General features: G+C 43.2%; 1 protein-coding gene across 3 annotated transcripts in view; it reads left to right on the top strand.

Annotated features, from left to right (window-relative positions):
- Positions 1-19,983, top strand: part of tiam2a (TIAM Rac1 associated GEF 2a) — a 127,013-nt gene that overhangs the window by 71,471 nt on the left and 35,559 nt on the right. For 2 of the 3 annotated variants that reach the window (XM_034123606.1, XM_034123614.1), the window contains exons 2-9: positions 1,419-1,511; positions 2,819-3,981; positions 7,246-7,699; positions 8,243-8,415; positions 9,280-9,504; positions 13,120-13,305; positions 13,544-13,687; positions 16,963-17,019. In XM_034123606.1, the coding sequence (XP_033979497.1) occupies positions 2,821-3,981; positions 7,246-7,699; positions 8,243-8,415; positions 9,280-9,504; positions 13,120-13,305; positions 13,544-13,687; positions 16,963-17,019 (2,400 nt within the window). In that variant the 5' untranslated portion in view covers positions 1,419-1,511; positions 2,819-2,820. Of the gene's footprint in view, positions 1-1,418; positions 1,512-2,818; positions 3,982-7,245; positions 7,700-8,242; positions 8,416-9,279; positions 9,505-13,119; positions 13,306-13,543; positions 13,688-16,962; positions 17,020-19,983 lie in introns of those variants that run through there. The other variant, XM_034123615.1, reaches the window with a different exon arrangement.

Here is a 19,983-nt window from a genome sequence, read left to right as displayed (position 1 = left end):
CCATTGGCCTGGATTTGCCTATAGTCAATGTGAACCCTAGCCCAAGTTCAACTAATAAGAAAAACCTGGACATGTTCTTGTGTGCTCGTGAAAGAAAGCTGTTTGGGTTGGTTGGTTCTGGGTTATAGTGCCTAGACCAATTCTCCCAGTATCAGTACTGCTTTACCATTTAACTCATGACGGACAAAGCAAGGGTTGGTTAATCCAATGATCAGCTCAAAGTGGTTCAAGTTCATTACTGGCCAAGTTTCCACTGTACATCCAAGTGCTACTTTTTCACACTCTTTCCAAAGAGTTTAAAGAAGGAGAGAATCATTTAATTTGTGTCCTTGTCATGTTTGATTATTTTAAAGGTCAGTCTGGATCTTTGCCCTGTCCTTGAACTTCATATTCTTTACTTTTAGAATATTCAAGTCCCCCTGGAATTTCCCTCTCAACTTCCTATATTCAACACACTCTTTTACTGTAGTCCATTTTAACAGTCAACACTATATAATCAGGCCTCACAGTGGAGGTGCAGGAGCAGATAAACTCTTAATGCTGCAGATCACTTAATCCTGAAGGTTAGGGCTTTTGGCAGGGGGTGTTTACACTGTAACCTTACGCATTCTGTACGTGTGCTGCAAGGCTTAGTGGAGTTAGCACTATTTGAAAGCCTTCCTGGAGTGTGAGCTACATGCATGTAACCGGGTGATATTACACACACAAGACTCACAAGTCTCACTGCTTCTCAGAAGATGCCTGGTGCCTCTGCAAAGAGCGCTCCTCAGCCGTTTCTGGTTTTGGATTCTGCTCCTGGACAAATTTGGCGGTGACAAGAAACAAAAAAAAAGTAAGCTAGGATTCCAAAGTTTAAAAATAAACAGACGGGTAAACTGTTGCCGGCTTTCAAAGACGACGTCATTTACTTGCGGGAAGGTGGAAAAATGCTACTAATGTTTGGTTTGGATGACTGTTTGAGGAGAAATCTGGAGGGGTGGAGTGACTTTTTCAACTAGTCCTACAGTAGCACTACTGTACTGTGTAGTACAGAGCACAGTTCATGTGATACTACTGCTAACTTAGTTGGAGTAAAGTTCACTCGAGCTGTTTGAACTTTAAGGGCTTCATAGTTCAGAGGGAGGAAATGTTTTTGTCTCCGGGATCTTGGCTGAGTTCTTTTTTCCAACCCTCTCAAAAAGTATTTTTTTTCTAGATTCTCAAACTACTGCAAGAAAGATGCTTCTTAAATGCTGTTTCAGTATTGCACCCTGTTTAGATTGCCTGCGTACCAAACACTGTCTTCTCTCAAATGCTGCGGATTAGGTGTACTCTTTAACCGGCACACCTGTTATCAAACACAGAGCTTATAACATGCTGTAAATTACAGTCTGTAGAAGGAGACGCGCTAAGTCAACTTCTCTCTCCCTGTGTTTCAGATGTGTCAGACGACCGGGGAATGAGTTTATTGGGATGAGGCGGAGGGACCCTCGCACATAGGAGATCCAATCTGAGAAGAGACTTTCAGACAGGTGAGTCTGTTGCTTTCTTATTTGGGTTGTCAATATTATTATTAAATTGATTTAAATGTGTCCCTGGTATATGCCTACATATTCAAATCTGTCAACTCTCTTTTCATAATAGCTAACAACCATAGATGTTAAAATATAAAGGTCCATTTAAAATATTCATTATTCAGTCTTTTATATTTTGCTTCAGCACCTTCCCCTAGGGTGTGTAGCTAAACACTTAAGTGTTCGTATTGTAAAGTGATAACTTAATCTACCTAGTGTGCTAAGACGTACATCAGCCCGCCCACTCAGGTCACACATGCACAATTTACTGTCTGTCCCACGTACCCACCTTAAGACCCGCGGTGATCGAGCGTTTGAAGCCGTGGCTCCTAAGCTATGGAACGCTCTGCCCGCTCATCTACGGTCTGCTGACTCTGTTGACTCCTTTAAAGCTAATTTAAAGACATTCCTGTTTGGGCAGGCGTTTGGGTAACCGGTATGCTTGATTTTATTCTATTTTATACTATGTTTTTATTTTTGTTTTCATTGTGTTTTATTGTGTTTTCATTGTGTTTTTATTATGTTTTAGTGCTTTTATGACTTCTTAACACGTGGCTTGTGTGTTAATTTATTCCTGATTCCTATGATGATGTTTTATTGTTTTGTCAAGCACTTTGTGATTTTCTCTGTGAAAAGCGCTTTATAAATAAACTTTACTTACTTACTAATTCAGAGATTTGAGAACATGTTAAAGGTCCATAGCCTCACAGCTGCAGATACATCACAGTCTCTTACCAGCAACAGTGTCCTAGCACTTTATCTGCTATAGCATTAACCCTGGAATAAAATGTCTGTCTGGTCACGGCTCTCCGTCACTAATGTAAGAGTGTTGTGGACAGTCTGGAAGTGATTTCACATTGTTCCGAACTCTGTCACGCGTAACAACCTTGACAGCTTAAAGCCTGTTCATCTGACATGACTTTTCTATTGAAAGAAAAAGAAAAGAAAAATGTAGTAAAATGTGAGGGGGACGGACCATACAGGTTAATGACCAGAAGTGATACAGTTACTTATAGTTATCCTCTTTAAAGGACATAAGGAAGATATTAGACCTGCTGTTTTACCCTGGAAACAACCAACGATTTTGTATGGTTTTATGGGACTGTAGTCATTATTGTTTATGAGTAATAAGTTAATTGTAGGTTTCTGATGAGCTGGCGTTATGTCATATATATATTTGACTGCCTTTTGTGTGAGAGCCATGAATTTTCCAGAGGCATAATTTCCTTGCCCTTATGGTTTTGTATCCCTTTTTTTCCACGCAGAAATGGGAAACTCAGAGAGCCAATATAGCATCCAGGCCACAAAAGGCACCGGATGTGTCCCTGGAAAACCAAAGCCCTACTCACTGAAGCTCCGCACATCCAAAGATGACGCTCTGTCGCCCCATACGTGGTGGAGAAGTGCACCATTGGGCTCGGGGTACAAGGCCAGGTGTGTTGGACGAGGCTGTCTGTCCCCTCCTAAAAACCGGGCGCCCTACTCCCCTAGGCACCATGACTACAACTCGAAGGGGACAAGGGGCAGCCCAGGTCAACAAAGCTGGCATCGATCGCCTGGATGTGGAGTACGAAAGCGGCACATGTCAGATGAGTATGAAGAAAATCCATATGGGGCGGACCTGAATAGATGCACCCTGAATGGACACAGTGATGATCAAGAGGCTTTAGAGGAACAGAGCAGCCCACGGGTGGTGATCAAGAAGGATGGCAGTCTCAGGGTGGAGTTCACCAACACCTCGGGCAACCCCCTCCTCCTGGATGAGGCTTCTGGCCCCGTACAACTCCTCAAGTTCTCTCCCAACATGGAGTCCGCCTCCATTCCCAGTCTGCCTGGCTCAAGTGGTAGTCGGCAGGAAGGCCACCATGGTGGTCCCCCAGCGGCCTCTACCTCCTCTACGGCCAGGACCAGCAAGGGCAGCTCACTGAGCTCTGATGGCTCTTGGTATGACTCTCCCTGGGGGCCCAGCACTGAGTTGTGCGAGCAGGACCAACCCTGCTCTGCCAGCAGGACACTGGTCCACTCCCCCACTCACCAGCTTGACTCCTTCACTAAACAGTCCCCTCCTGTGTCCATCGCAGACCTCTACAAGGACTCTACGATGGCTGCCACTTTTCCCTCAGCCAGAGACCTGTCCTTCCATTTACAACAGCCTCCAGCAGGCCATAGGACGCACAGGGCCTCTTTTGCATCAGTCCTGGACGTACCATTGGAGGAAGAGCCTCCTGAGGCCTGTCAGTACTCATCGTATACCCTGCCCTGTCGCAGGCCCAAAGCCCACACCATGAGCGAGGAACTGGACCAGTATCCTGAACAGGAGCAGGCCGGATCTGATTTTGGCATCCATAAGAAAGGTTCCATCAAAAACCGCATCAGGCGCCTCAGTGACTGGACAGGAAGCCTCAGCCGCAAGAAGAGGAAGTCTCAGGTGAGTGGTCTTCGGATGACATCTATTTAGTTTTGTGAGGAGCTTTTTTTTCAATATTTTATTTTATTGGTTTTTCTTAGGAGGCACACAAAACAACAAAATATCACAATTTGTTTCTGATACAAGACTTGTCCATTAATAAAGAAAAAAAATTAGGCAAAGCACAAAGTAAGGAGCATTTTGATAATCATTTCCTTATCACTCACAGGGTTCACACAGCGATCTTACCAACACGGTATGTAAAGCATAGGTTGCATAGATGTTGTGTTTGTAGTTACCCCATAACTTAAAGCCCTTATAGTTTAAACACACGTAGGATAAATGTATCCCCCCTCTAATTGTGGTCTTCTGTGTTGCACTACTATCCTTAGAGCTACAGTTTATTAGGCAGGCGAGTGCATCAGTAACAGCGACGCACAGACAGTTTCCTGTCTGGCAAAGATTATTTGCCACAGCAGTGGTCTTGGCATCGCCTGGAACCAACCACCGTCCTTTAGTTCTTCAGCACTGCAACACCAGCTGTCCGGAGACAGGCCACAGTGGGGTGGCACAAAATGAAATTTGTAAGCCAGCCAGCTCTGGGTCTTGTTTGTTTTCTGTGAGCATGGAACAAGGATGAGAGGTACTTTCTATTACAAAGCGTGAGACATGGATGATTCTCCCGGGAAGAGGAGTGCAGGGCTGCAGTGCAGGTTTCATGATGACTATATCTTGGTGGGTAAATCTGAAGTGCTTTATGATTGTATTTTATTAGTTGTAAAATGTACAGAATTGTTGCATGTTAATGTTTTTAGCGTGTATTTTTGCAGTCGGATGCACATAACCTTAGGTGTCAATAGTCCAACATTTTTATTTTATTTAAGGTTTCGAAAGTTTCTTCCTGAAGTGCATAGGCGTTTTGGAATGGAGCCAGAATACTAACACACGGGACACCGAGCAGAGAGCAGATATATATTTTCTTCCCAGTAGTAAAATGATACTTGCACCATTCAGACGAGGGTCAGAGGAGAGGTTGGAAATAACCACAGCTTGTCTGCATGTTGCGTGCACATGATTAGAGGAACCATGTGATTTTGTCGTGCAAACATTACATTCTTAATTGGTTTTAATTTGACATAAAACATTTGTTGGATCTGAGCCTGAACTCATGTCCCTCTCTGTCTTTGAGTCTTGTAAGCAATTGTTTCTGAATTAATTCGATTAGCTTTGCCTTGTAAAAAGTTTTAAGAATACTGTTTGGGCACTGCCAAGAGAATAGCTGTAAGCCTTTGAGAGGCTCTGTTAGACTGAAACTAAGTCCACTCCTCCTCTAATGTTAATGAATGACTTCTGGTTGTTCTGGCTGTTGTGTGATGCAGACTTTCTGGGCTCCCCCTCCGTTGTCCTCAGAGAAAATAAATCTGCTAATCGGGATTTGTGTTCAGTCAGTTGGGTCTCACAACAAAACAGAATAGAACAATCGTGTATTCAGATGGTGTTTTCATCTTTGCTAGAGGAAGAATTAGTTTTCTCCCCGTGCTTAAAACAGCGGCTAATGCCGAGTGAAATATATGTGATAGTTTGCCTTGACGCTGTCACTCCACAGCCTGTATTGACAAATATGCGCTGGACTGACAGTATTCATTTTAAGTGTTGCACAGCTTTCACTTTATATTAGTAATGGCTGCCTCTAAATCTACTGCTAGCCACAATGACATGCTAATCTATGGCCATGTGTTGGCCTTTCGAGGGCAGATTAGCACCCGCAGATTTACATCAATCTTTGTTATCCAGATACAAAGCTGATGGAAGGCTTGTCCCTGTTTCCTCAAGAAACCTTTAAGAGATTGTGATTACTTGGAGAAACAAAACATGAATTGCCAGCACCAAATATTGTGAGCGACTTAAAAACAATTTGGGCTCTGTTTTAGAGATAAATAATAAGAAGACTACATTTCTATTGAAGCTTGAAAAAGTTAGATTGGGGACAATATTGCCAAAAAAAAAAGAAGATGCCTGGGGTTCTCTTTACAAGCGACTGACAAGTCCTGCAACAAGTCCTCTTAAAAATCACAGAGGTGCTTCAAACTCTTCAGACTGAATTTCCTCTGTTCTCTGGGGGCCATTTTGTTGAATGCCAAACCTCTGTGGAATATACTCACAGTGCCTCCTTTCAGCAGCTTGACCAAAAATCAGGAGCACCTCCAGCTCTAGTTCCCCTCCACCTGAACTCCAGGACTCTGTTGTGGGTTTAAAGGTCACGCCACAAATTCTAAAGCCAAAGGCCAAGAACCTGCCTTTAATGAAACACAGCTGGAAGAGAACTGGGAGAGGGTGGGCAAATTAGGGCTGTGTCAGCTAAAGGAAAATAGAAAAATAATCCAAACTTGGCTCAGCAGAGATGTTCCTATGTCTTTACTACTCAAATACTATGTGTTTCAGGGTGGAAGGTGGCCGTAATGGTTAAATGAAGGCTGTCCTCAGCTGAACGCTGTGGGTTCAAAGGGTTCATTGTCTCGTAGCTAAACAGAAACCTGCAGGATACTATAATCCGTATAAGCATCATTTTTAAATGCTTTTGAGCACTGTTCTAGTCTTTGCCTATTATTTCGGGAACTTTTTTTGCTAAGTTTAAACAATAGGAATAGTATTAAGGGTAAAGAAAACATTCACAAGACCGGGTGAAACACAGGCACAAACAAAGATGAGCTCCGGCATGACGGCTCACTCTCTGTCTGCATGTTGAGAGCACTCCGCTCTGTTGCCATGGGCAAAATCAATGCTGCAATCTAGTCAAGTGTAGGTAGGCTGTCTCTAATCATGAAAGAGTGCAATTCCATCAAGTGTTCATTTGGGGAGTTGGGAAGCCACACAGACCTCAAATGATGTGAAATTGTCTGAGCCTGAAGGGTTCCAACCTCCCAGGTACCGGCACAGGAAATTTGTCCCACTTTCTCAGCCCTAGCAAAAGATTTAGACTGTAATGCAGACTTTGAAGTAGGTTCGACTAAGTTTGACTATATATCTTTTTTCAAAAGTTTCAATTTTGTGATGCCTTGGGGCTAATTGAAAGGAACACAGCTTGATTTGAACATTTCCCAATGTCAACTCATTGCTTCTGTTTAATCCATTGCTTCTGTTTCTGAATAGGTGGAAACAATAAATCTCATTCAGCTCATTTTGAAATGTAGAAACAAGTTGGTGATGAATCAAAGAGACATGAGACATGTTACCCCCACAAAGTCATTCTGCTCATACCTTTTCTAAACTCTTTGTCTTTACCAGGAGACCCGCTACAAGGACCTGACCGATGCCTTCGATAGTGGGGTTGATGGGCTGACCGTAGACACCACCTCCCCCTCTCAAGTCTCTAGCCTCCTCTGGTTCCCCGGGGCCTCCAGGGCCCAATCATCAGGAGCCATTCACCAAACGGCCAACGATGCCGTGCGCCAGAACATCTATGAGAACTTCATGAGGGAGCTGGAGACCGGCACTGGTCAGGGAGGAGGGGAACGCTGTGAGCGGAGAGACCCATCCACGGGCACCGAGGAGGGGGAGAGCAGCAGCGAGTCGGCCGAGGGCTCCCTGGAGCAGCTGGATATGCTGTTTGAAAAGGAGCAGGGGGTGGTCCGACGGGCCGGCTGGCTTTCCTTTAAACCCCTCGTCACCCTCCACAAGGACCGGAAGCTGGAGTTAGTGACCCGCCGCAAGTGGAAGCAGTACTGGGTGACCCTGAAAGGTGAGTTTCAATCTGGCAGGAAGTGAGGGAAACATCATGCAACTCTACATTTTGTCAAAGGATGTGCTCACTTAAATAATTCACAGGTAATTAGATTATCCAAGCAGGTGGGTTTATCTTTGTTTACAGGGTTTTCCTCTTAAAGCACTCATGTCCTTGACCATGGAGTCACGCTTGACATTGATTGATGGTCCTTCCCTCCCACCCTGAAAGCTTATTGGAAATTCTCTTGTTGCTTCTGCCAAAATATATTTAATTCAGGCCACCAAATGTGTGTTTGGACACAAATGCTGCATACACAACACTGTTTTTGAGTATTTAATGAAGAGCATCTCTTTGAACCTGCAAAAAAAAATAGTAAGACACTCTTGTGGCCTTTTGAGAGTTTGTAAAGCACATTTTGTCTGGAAAATAAAGTGATAAAAAACCAAACTCCAACAGTCTATAGAAACAGGACCTGATGGTGTTCTCTGTATCATTTACTCATTCACATTTATATCCATCTCTCTGTCTTTGTGTTTGTGTTCTACCCATCTCTTCCAGGATGTACATTGCTGTTCTACGAGACTTACAGTAAAGGCTCTCCGGAGCGTGAGATGTCCCCTCGCTATGCTCTCCTGGCCGAGGACAGCATCGTCCAGGCCGTCCCCGAGCACCCAAAAAAGGAGAACGTCTTCTGCCTCAGCAACTCGTATGGAGACGTCTACCTCTTCCAGGTGATAGCATTGCTCCTGACAGAAAGTTTCCCTGAAATAGGTTGCTGATAAATCTTAAGAACTTTGAATTTTTCATCGATGACAGCAAACTTATTTAACAAACCTCAAAGGTAACAAACAGAAGTATGCAGCATCTTCTTGAAATGCAGAGTAAAGCTCGTGAAATTACAAATTTTGGCCCAAAAGTGCAGTAACTATCCAGCTAAAGGGTCAGAGAGCACATCCTATTTGCTCGTTGTGCTTACTGACCTACATATCGCTACCAAATCCATTCCTAGCCTCGACTTTTCCGTGTAGCCTCCTCCATTACAAGCCTCCTAGACCGCAGTGTGTGTCGTGGCATCCAGACCTACATCTAATAAAATAGTTCTGTGTGGAGCTGACATGGCCCCAGAGGCAAGCAGAGAGAAAATAATTTCTGTAGCATGGAGACAGCCAGGGTTTCATCCTTTTTTGGTTTCAATTTACATGGCCTGTGGAGCATGAGTCCTTCTCAATCGAAAGGAGGTACAACTGATTTGTCACCTGGCGTGCTTCCTCTGAATTAATCGCTTTATAAAGACAGAGCGATAGTCATAGAGCGGTTCATTAACAAGGAAAATGTGTGTTTAATATCAGCAACAGTTCACAACCTGCGCTTTCTCATAGAGGCGCCGTTAATCCAGCTTTCTTTTATTGATCCAGCAAAGCCCTGCATGCCACGCAATGATTTTAATCTGATCTATGGTAGAATAACACAATTGCAGAGCATTGGCAATAGTAGCAGATTTATCAAGCTTTGCTTCTCTGAATCCAGCTTGTAACGGTAATATAAGACTTTCTACTTCATCAAATCGAACTCCCTGTCACTCTTTGCCCTCACAGGCCAGCAACCAGACCGACCTGGAGAACTGGGTGACAGCCATCCATTCTGCCAGTGCCTCGCTGCTGGCCAAGCGCCAGGGGAAGGAGGACACGGTGCGCCTGCTGCGGAGCCAGGTCCGCGGCCTGCTGCAGAAGATTGATATGGACGGGAAGATGAAGAAGATGGCCGAGCTGCAGCTGACAGTGGTCAGCGATCCCAAGAACCGCAAGGCAATTGAGAACCAGGTGAGGTACCGATAATGATAAGGACAGTGAGACTTAAGCTGAATCGAAAATGAAAACCGAGAATATTTTAGGACTCTATTGCATCTTACATTTAATGCCATTGTGACATATTTCGATGGCGTAAAGCATCTCTTTTGTTGCTTAATTTAAATCCTCTCTGTATCGTCATTCCACGTGATACGGTAACAACAACATGATGTGCCCTACTTAATTTTCTCGATTCTGTTACTGTGGTGACAAGCCTGTGCGTTATTTTTGTCTGTGGGTGGGTGAAGTGGCTTAAATGCATCAGTCCCCAAACGCATCGCGATGGGGCCCATGGGAGCAGCTCGCTCTCCGGGCATCAGATTGAGATTCCAGATGTTTTCCTGGTAATGGGCTCTCAACATGCATTATCCTCCTCCTCCTCCACACAGCCGGGGGGGAATCCAAAGCATCCAGCGCTGGGCTGGAGCCTACATACAGTACTGCAGATTACTGATGGGTATGAGAAAGCCCATAATCTATATCTGAGCAAGAACCCTAATACTTTTTCAAGAAAAATGATGTTTGCTGGGAATGCGGGGTAATCCAGCTGCCATTTTGACTCAGGTGGTCATTGACTTAAAGGGCCTCTTACTAATGCTCTGCATAGCTACAGTTTTGTGCACTGACTTCAGCAAAGCAACATTTATACTTATTGGAAGGGCTTGTTATTTGGTCTTGAGTTAAAGTGGCCTGATAGGTAATACGAGTATAATATTATAAAGAACAGGCAATATGGAAGCTGAGCAGCTCACAGCAGTAATCACAGATGGAGATGTCACTGCCGGCCTGCGAGACTGACTGACTGCAGATCTGTTTCCCATTAGCCAGTGTGCCACCTCAGAGAAGACAAAGAGACAGACAGGCTTGGAGTCAATGATAGGGTCAGAGGGGTACGGGACAGCACTCTTGATACAGGCGCCCCGAGGCTGATGATAGATTTAAGGTTTCGGTGGGGTTGTCTAGCGCCAACAGGGCATTACTTTGATGTCCCCCTCCCCCACCCATGTGTACCGAAATCAGTGCCAGTAGATCTCTTTTGAAGACTGCTTGAACACACACTCATGCTCACGCACACTCACTGCGATCAAGTTGCATTGAAAGAGATATTTCGCATTAGGGCTTTTAACAGAGAGCCAGGGGCAGATGTTAAATAGGGGAAATAAGAAGAGATGAGAATCTGTTAAAAGACAAACTCATGTCTGCCGAGCTTAATAGCTTTGAAATAAATGTAAATAAGTGTTGCACGCAAGCCAGATGGGCCCAAACATGCCCTGCTTTACACTGATTTTGGTTGATTGTCTTCCCGTTCTCTTTCAAGTCGCTAGCTGTATGAAGCAATAGATTGCAAGTAGGCTTTTATCAGTGATGCACCCCAGCATGAATCATCAAATCAAATTTTATGCACAGGACTATTTTAGAACATCGCTGAATGAAGAGGTTAAAGGATATTTCAAGTGTTGACAAACAGATCCAGATGGCGTGTAAATCCGAAAGCATGCCAGGATCTTGTGTGATAGTTATACATAGACGTGAGTTTTTCCAAAGCAGCACCTCTCCTAAATTTGTCTTTGCTTTTGAGGAAGGAGCTTATCTGATTTACTCGGTAATACCTCGCTCCCCATCTGAAGTCATCTCAAACCACTCAGTGGAATTAATTGGAAGCTCCTCGAGAACACTGTGTTATACATAATGACCCAAGAATAGATCGAAAAAATGTGCTATGCTTACTTACTGTGAGGATTTAAGTAAAAGGTCTTTGAGTTCAGGTTCAGCGGAGTGAAAATGTGAAAGATCCATGCTAAGCTATGCTAATGCTACATGTGCTACAATGCCTACAATCTCTCTATAGTCCACAGACAATAGCTGGTAATAAGCTGGTAATTCTGCAACACAGTCTCACGGCATTTCGTGTTATAGTCACGAAATTAATCTATTGATTCGTGTTCACCAACACGATTTCGCCATTTTTTTCGTGTCACACAGAACGATTTTAAAAGCAATGTAAATAATAACAAATTAGAAGGAAAAAGACATTTAAAAAAATACAGATTTAAGTATTCTGACACAGAACGATTTTAGAAGCAATGTATTTTATATTGGTAGTATGTTTCGTGCCTGCACCAAATAATAACAAATTAGAAGGAAAAAAAGATGACATAAAATACAGATTTCAGTATTCTGAGGCTCTGAGCCCCATTTCTTTTCCTCACTGACGGCAAAAAAACTCAGACATTATACAATTTAAAATAAAAGGGATAGGGTTAGGCTTAGGGTAAGATATTGAGTAAGAACATGTTTTTATGAACCACACAGCTTCTGGTCTTCCAAGACCCGACCGGACAAAAAGACGTGTTGCAGGCACGAAACATACTACCAATAGAAATACATTGCATTTAAAATCACGAAAAAAATGTGAAAATCGTGTTGGTGAACACGAATCAATAGATTAAATTAATTTCGTGACTAATAACACGAAATGCCGTGAGACTGGGTTGGGTAATTATAGCCCATAGTTTAACGACAAGGTGTAACTTTGATGACTTGGGCAACTTTAACAATTACAGGGTTTTGCTTAAAGCCAAAACATATGTGACACTAAAAAAGGAGTCATCAAGTTAGCATTGGTTAGCTTACATTAGCCACTAAAAGCTACTCTTCATACTAGACGAAGTAAGGCAAAAAATGTTGAATGTTACCATACTGAATTTCCAGGGATGTGCAAGGTCATATTTTACACAAAGCATGTTGGATTCCTGGCAGTCGTCCTCATGGTCCAAGCCTGGAATGATAATAATGGCTGAATGTCATTGACTCAAGGCTTGTTAACCATGGCCCCCTGCACAGCTGCGTACATAGCTGTTTTCATGGGTTTAGTACACAACATCCAACAGTATAGTCTTGTGCTGATTTCTGCCCAAGTTCTTTGTTTAAGAAGTTTGAAAAGTCAGAGTTTAAATAAACACCGCCCCCATGTTGCTTGCTCCTAATTCTCAAGAATGCTATCAATGTAAATGAGAGCTAATGGCACCACGCCATAGGGTGCGTTATTGTAAATGAACTCACAGTGCAGACGAGACCTATTAAAGTCAGTTGTTATAGAGGGTTGTTTAATTTGAGTGTTCTCATTAAAACAGGTCTCCAGCCAAGAAAAATAAGCCCTTTCTCATAGCTTACATAGTGCGAACGGGGACAAGGGGGAAACAACTGTAAAATGTGTGTGTGTTTGTGCGTGGGGTGGAAGTTTAACTGGTGGTCTGGGCAACATCACTACTCTCTCTTGACTTGCATAAAAAAAAACGGATTTAGTGAGCTAGATTTTCAGTCCCACCCTCACTATCAACGCTCCACACATTTGTGCCCTCGCCCTGCATCAACATCTGCAAGCAATTGCATTTAGATGGAAAGCCCTCGGCTGACCCTGGATCCCCCTCTTTGGCTCTCCCTTTCCTGCCTCCCCCTCCTCCTCCCATCTCCTCGTTTACCTCCCCTCTACTCTCTTTTCTCAGCTGCCCACCAACAATGTTACACAAACACGAATTCCCATCCAGCATCTGTAAAGTAATTATCTACCTTCCTTCCTTCCTTCAGATCCAGCAGTGGGAGCAGAACCTGGAGAGGTTTAACATGGATCTGTTCAGGATGCGCTGCTACCTGGCCAGTTTACAGGGGGGAGAGCTGCCCAACCCAAAGAGTCTCTTGGCAATCGCCAGCCGCCCCACCAAATCCACCCTGGGACGCCTAGGGATCTTCTCTGTCTCCTCCTTCCATGCACTGGTGAGAAAGCCTCAGACAAGATGAATGGCTAATAAATAAATAGATTTTCTACATTCCTTTTTGAATGTGATACTTCTTTACTTGATGTTGTAACAGAAACCATTTTAAACCTAAAAACATCCAGAAAACACTCCCTTAATGCATTCCTGGAGGAAAACACACCTAATTAAGATAATCTGATTAGATTTTTTTGGTTGACCTAAATGATTTTCAGTTCTGATAGTGCGTGTTTGTTCAGATCTGTTCCAGAGATGAGGCCACGCTCAGAAGGCGCTCATTGTCCCTGACGTACAGACATCGCAAGAGGGGACTTTTCTCCTCGCTCAAAGGCCTCGACAACCTTACCAAGAGGGGACGGGACAAGAGACCCTCCGCATCGCAGGTACTACTACTACACACAGACAGAACTCAGTGTTGTTTAAATAATACAATACAGGTGCTTTACATGCAGTATTGGTATCAAAATGCTACCAGTAGCGATGTTTAGCACGTCATGATTTTATGGTTGCGGTTCCTTATATATGCAATACTGTAAGCAGGCTGTCAACACTTTTTAACACATTATAAATAAAAGTCCCTTTTAACATCCAATACCTATAGCACTACATTTAAGAGACTAGATAGACAGTAGTATCACTAAAGTATTAACATTTCCTTTCAATGCTTTTATTGAAAATCTTTCTTTATGATCAAAACATTTATAAAAAAATAGGACAGAAGATTACATTATGAATATCATGCAAGTGATTTTTTTAATATTCTTGTCAGCCCGATGGAGGCACTTACACCTTGAACTGACGCTAAATCATCTCCTCTGAATCCCAGAGTAATGAAACTCCTCAGGTGGTCTGGATTAGCAGATTTGTAATGCAGGATCACCCACTTCATTTATTCAGCAGGGGGAAATACCCTCACAATAACATGAGCATGCAGAACTCACATGCACACAGTGTTGAGCTATACTGCACTCAGTCTCTCGGGAAGTACTGCGGAGAAAAACTGGGATACTTACACCCTCAGTGCACATTGAGCATATTCCTTAATGAAACACTCTTTACGCCTTATTGCTTACTCACATGCACAACGGCATGAAAGAAAGCAAGAGGTTGGTACAGTCATGAATTTTTTCTCTCTAAGGAGATTTTATTAATTAGAAGCACATAAGCTCACTTCCCCTCCCGAGTGCACACCTCCCATCAACATATACACAGAGGGGCATTCCTTACCCAGGTGCAGAGTGGGGGGGGGGTCTCATCCTCTCAGGTTAGTAATTAGTCCCATGCAAGCTGGTTATTTATTGGTACAGAGATTCACCACTCTTTTCCCAGAAGGCACGGCCCTTGAGAAAACTCCCCCCTTGGTGGTTTATTTTAAGAATCGCCACAGGATACACTCATCTGCGCTGTCTTTTATAGACCTCCGTTCATTAGCAGGAAGTAAAGGAAAGGAGAGATAGCTTGGGTTGGTTTTGTTTTGCTGTGAAGCCAGTATGGGTCTCCTATTGTTTGGCATTAGAACAGTTAAGAGCCAATCGTGTTCTGCAGTAGGTGAGCCCTGACTCCTGACTGCTTACAAAATGTTCCCTGTCCTGTTTCGCTTGCTCTTATCTAACTCACACATCCCACCACCTGCTCTGCGATATTTATATTTGGGCATTTGCACACGTCTGTCAGCAACTAGGTATGTGTGTGTGTGTTATTATTTTCCCGGGGAACTCCAGCCGGCCGGTCTAATGAGGCCCAGTTACGTTTCGCAGTGCAGAAGGCCGAGGTGGCGCTGCAGTACACACATGAATTATTGAGAGCCATATGTGGTAGATGGCATTCTCCACTTTTTCCTCATCCCCGCAGACACCAGCAGATGGTCAATGAAAAGACGCTAAATATTAAACAGCCTCTCTTTATTTTTTCCCCCAGGTCCGCCTTCTCTTACAAGACCATTTTGGTGCTTTTCTGGTATTTTTGCTTTACATTAGATCCTTACAAGAACAGAAAATGACCTCCCGAGTGCTTCAAGGCATTTCCTCAGTGCTGGGTTTTCTTGGACATCTGCTTTTTGTGTTGTTTTCCTTTTTTTTCGCAAAAGAGAAAGATGATTCATTGTGTTAGTTCTATTCGTTGTGGCCATTTTAAATGACATCATCAGCTGCTTGGCTGTACTCTCATGTACTGACGAGACACGTGTTTGTTTGCTTGAGAAGGATTTGGACAGCAAGGCCGTCTGAGGAGCCAAACTATTTCCATCCACTTTTGTTACCTTCTCAAGTTCTCAGACTGTGCGTTCTCCAATATTTTTTAAATATCTTCTATCCTCCATTTTACCCCCTCCAACTTAACATTATCCTTTTTGTGCCTCTATCCAACCTATTTAATCTATTAAAGCTAGAGTTTCATCTAACTCCTTCCCCCAATTTATCTCACCATGTAACTTTCCATTTATTCCCTTTAGCCTCATCCTCTCTTTCAAACCTCCCGTTTCCTAGAGCATCAACATTAGCATTAGCCCGCGGTCCTTCACCCACAGTTTCCATACTGACTCATCAGTGTTGACTAAGCCTAAATCCCATTTACCACTACAACACTGCGCTTGACAACCTTGCCCAAAAGTCATTCTCTCCTCCCCCATCTCCTTCCCTCTCGTTTTCTCATCTCATCCGTCTTAGGCCTGCTCTGTATACAGTAAGGAGCTGGCCGGCAGTCGGCTGTGGGAAGTAGGCCAGAAAGGTTCGAGGATTTGTGGGAGACTTGGTAAAGCTTTCTAAAATTAGTCAGTTTACAGCGAGGCAGCACTGTTTACAGCCACTTTATAAATGTACTGGAGGGAGAGTTACTGTACTCAGCTGCTCCGAGGTCAGATAAGGGTTCTTACTACCATAACAGGAGCGAGAGAGTTTTTCCCTCGTTGTAAAGGAGACTTCTTTGGATTGTTTTTGGAGAAAAGTAATTCTTATCCTTAGCAAAGGGGAAAGAGCCTGCAAGCCTCTTCCGTACACCAATTCTTCAACTCGGCAGCCTTGGGCTTATGTCAGACCCCGTTTTGAGAACAAAATGCCCTATTTCTGTCACCAGCTGTGCCACCCATCATGCCTCTCCTTCCCAATGACAAAGTATCTCAGCAAAAGCTGATAACGGCGGCCTCTTCGAGCAAGGGCTGAAGTTACACCCTCACATAACGGATGACTCTGTGTCACCGCTGTATTATAGAGTTGTTAAAGCCTCCGAGCTTAGACTGGCGCAACACGCCTTTCAATCACAAGCCAGGGAGGGGATCTGAAGAGGAGAGGTGGAGGAAGATGGAATGGATCAAGAACTGAGAGATTTCTACACTGAAGGGTGGGTGTGGAGATGGAAAAAGTGGGGGCCGTACTCTCATCTGTAACCGGACTGCTTCCCCCTTTCATCTCTCTGTTACACAGAAACCACTCTATCCATACACACCCCCCTCCACATTTCCACCATTGCACCTTCAAAGGCTACGGCCCTGTTTGGCAGTATCAAAGCCCTGCACTCGCCACACGTAGTTTTTAATTAACTACATAATAGCACCGTGTGTGTCTAATATTGTGTTGCAAAAGTTGCCGCGGACCTAATCGCTCATGAGTGAATCAGTGTGGTGCCCCTCTGTCTGCACTTATAACTATTTGTCTCTTGGTTTCAGATCTTTGAGAGCGACGCTGGAGGTCAAACGTACGCCCTGCCTCCCAGGAGCACTGAGGTGAGTCATAGCGCTCTATAACTTTGTCCTCTACGGTTTGTGGATCTTTGATATATCTTTTAAAAATTCCACTAGCATCTGTCAGTGGTAGCATTTTATGAGCTGAATTATCCGCTTCAGCATGAAGTAGCCGTGGTAGAGACATGATTACTGTTTCTTTGACCCCTGCTGTCTTTCATCCTTTTGATAGTACACTGAGTAAATATATTTTTACACATAGGGTGTGTGTGTCTGCTTGTGTATATTACTTGTCCAGGATCAAAGCACAGATTCCTTTCATGTTGATCTGCAGGTGTCCTAAAGAGAAATCGACAGCATATCTAACAAGAGATTTTTACACCAGCGTGGACATGCGTCTAATTCACGGCATAATTGAGTTAATGGAGAGTGTTGAGCTGAAGTGTTGACCAGAAGCGCTTGAAAGCATGAGTGTATGGATTTATGGGAAAGTAAAGTGGTGAATGATTGAAGAGTGTGAATGATGCCCATCTGAGCAGCCAACTGCAGCAATCACAGGTTATTGGGTGATTACATGCCTAGATCATGAAATACTGCTGTAAGCTAGAGCTCAACCCCCGCTGTCCTCAAGCTTTCACATCTTTGTCCTCTTGATCTGACTGCAGTATATCAGAGGGATCCTTTCAAGGAAAAGTTTGATATATGGGGAAATATTTCTAATATGCTTTCCTGTCTGTGAGTTGAATATTAAGCCACAACCAACAGCCAGTTAGCTTAGCTTAGCATAAATACTAGAATCAGGGCGGGACAGCTAGCCTTGCTAAAGGTAACAAAATGTGCTGACCAGAATCGTCAGTAGGGTGGTCCTTAAAATTGAAAGTCGGAAAGTCTAAGCTCCAACCCCCACAATTCATTCTATTAGTCAAGAAAACTCTCCTGGTGAATTTTTTTTCCTCAATCTGACAACATTTACCCCTCCCTCATCGACCTTGAAGTTTAGCCTCAGTTGCAGCACCGTGGCTGCTGGTGTGGCAGCCCAGGTCCATGAGGAAGGTTTTTTTTAAGGACCACCCTACTGAGGCTAAACTTCAAGGTTGATGAGGGAGGGGTAAATGTTGTTGGAATTTGAATAAAATTCACCAGGAGAGTTTTCTTGACTATCATAACAAATTCCGGTGGTTGGAGCTTAAAACAAATGAATTTGAAAATGTACATGGCACTAAGGATCACCCTAATCTTCAGGACCAACTAATTGGCTCGCTAAATCTTATTTGTTTAATCTTTACAAAATTCTAACTTTATCATTTTGATAGTGAATTAATATTTCCTGGGAAAATAGACATTTCTGGTTTTAACACTCGGACAGTGCCAGGCTAGCTGTTTCAACCTATTTCTATGTATGTCTTTGTGCTAAGCTTAGCTAACCACTTAGTTACTGGTCGGAACTTCATTACCAACAACCATTATAGGGGTATTAATCTTCTAATCTAATTCTCAACAAAAATTCTCTAAAATACATTAGTGTACAAATTGTGTATTATTTTGGTCCACCTTTTGACGAGGCTTTGTATTTCTGAAGCATCTTTTAATTAAGTAGCTTATTACAGAAGTTCTGCCTCTGAGGATGTGTTCAGTGAAATGGAAGAAAGAAAATATAAATTTCTTTACAAAAGTATTAAAAGTTTAATGTTTTTTAAGTACATTTTGACCCGTCATTAAAATCTTATCCTCACTCAATCAAATCAAGCATATGTCTGTATGAACAGACATCTGGCGCGGACATATGAGGACAATTGACGCTTTAAGACAGAGCAGGATGCTTTGATTCATAGTGTGAGTGTGTGGTGAATGTGGCGAGTGTTGCAACTGCCTCCATTAAGGATCTAGAAATGGACTTGGAACAGGAAGTGGTTTGGGGAAACAATAATGGCCTTCATTGGGTCAACGCTTTAATGTTTTTTATAATGCACAAACCCTATGATGTGGAAAACAGCTCACTAGGATACATTTGATTTAATGGGGATTAATACCCCTTCAGGGTGGGAAGTTGGGAAATAGAGAGAGAAAGCACGGATGTATTGATTTTTGTCGACACAGGTCTTCATCTCAGTCCTGATGACTTTGCCCCAGTTCTCTCAAATCCCTTGAATTACTCTGATAAGCAATCATATTCCACTAATCCCTTGAAGTGAGGTCAAGTGAAGGGTACATTTTAATGTGTTTCGTTGCAGCTGCATGGCTTGTGTGCTCTCTCGTATAGCTCATACTCGTCCTCAAGACTTTCTCTGCTATCCTGTCTACGTGATTTACCCAACAAGCTATATTTCAACAGGCTGTCACTGTCTAGTTGTAAGGTTGGGACTGTTGCATAAAGCAGGGAGAGATAAATGTGTTTATGAAAGCTGTCAATAACACAGAGGCTGTCCTGGCATCCATAGAGGTTAAAAGGGAGTTCACATCGACTGGCATTTTCTCTCCATATACCCAATTCTTCTGTCAGCAGTGAAGTGAGTGAATAGGTTTGACTGCCAGAAAACCACATAAATGTTTGACTTACGTGAACTCAGTTTCAAACGTATTGCTGGCTTTGAACAAAAACGTACACATGCCTGCTACTGTTTAGCAGGGTTATGTAAATATGGCTAAAGGCTTACTTCACCCACAAATTGACCAATTGTATATCAAATCCTTATGTCTATTTTTTTTTAAGTGTTTTACATAGAAAGTGATTCAGCAAAAATGTAAATGTTTGGCAAGTTCTGAGCACAAGTTATTAAAACGCAAATGGACATTTTGTAAGTGAAATATTTTCTCACTCTTTTTAAAAATATTTTTGGCTGGTTATTACGACCCCACCATTCTTGTCCATGACATACTGATTCCTCTTTCTGTGTCACCACCTCTCACCACACTCCACTACCCCCCAATACACATGACTGCTTTAACTTGGAGAACAGACACCAGTGTGTATGGATGGTCATTATTGTCACCTTCTGTGTGTGAGCG

This window comes from Trematomus bernacchii, unplaced genomic scaffold (genome assembly GCF_902827165.1).
Source record: "Trematomus bernacchii unplaced genomic scaffold, fTreBer1.1, whole genome shotgun sequence".
In the NCBI taxonomy this organism is placed as follows: domain Eukaryota; kingdom Metazoa; phylum Chordata; class Actinopteri; order Perciformes; family Nototheniidae; genus Trematomus; species Trematomus bernacchii.
The sequence above is the reverse complement of the archived record's forward strand: the minus strand, read 5'-3'. Positions and strand labels throughout refer to the sequence as shown.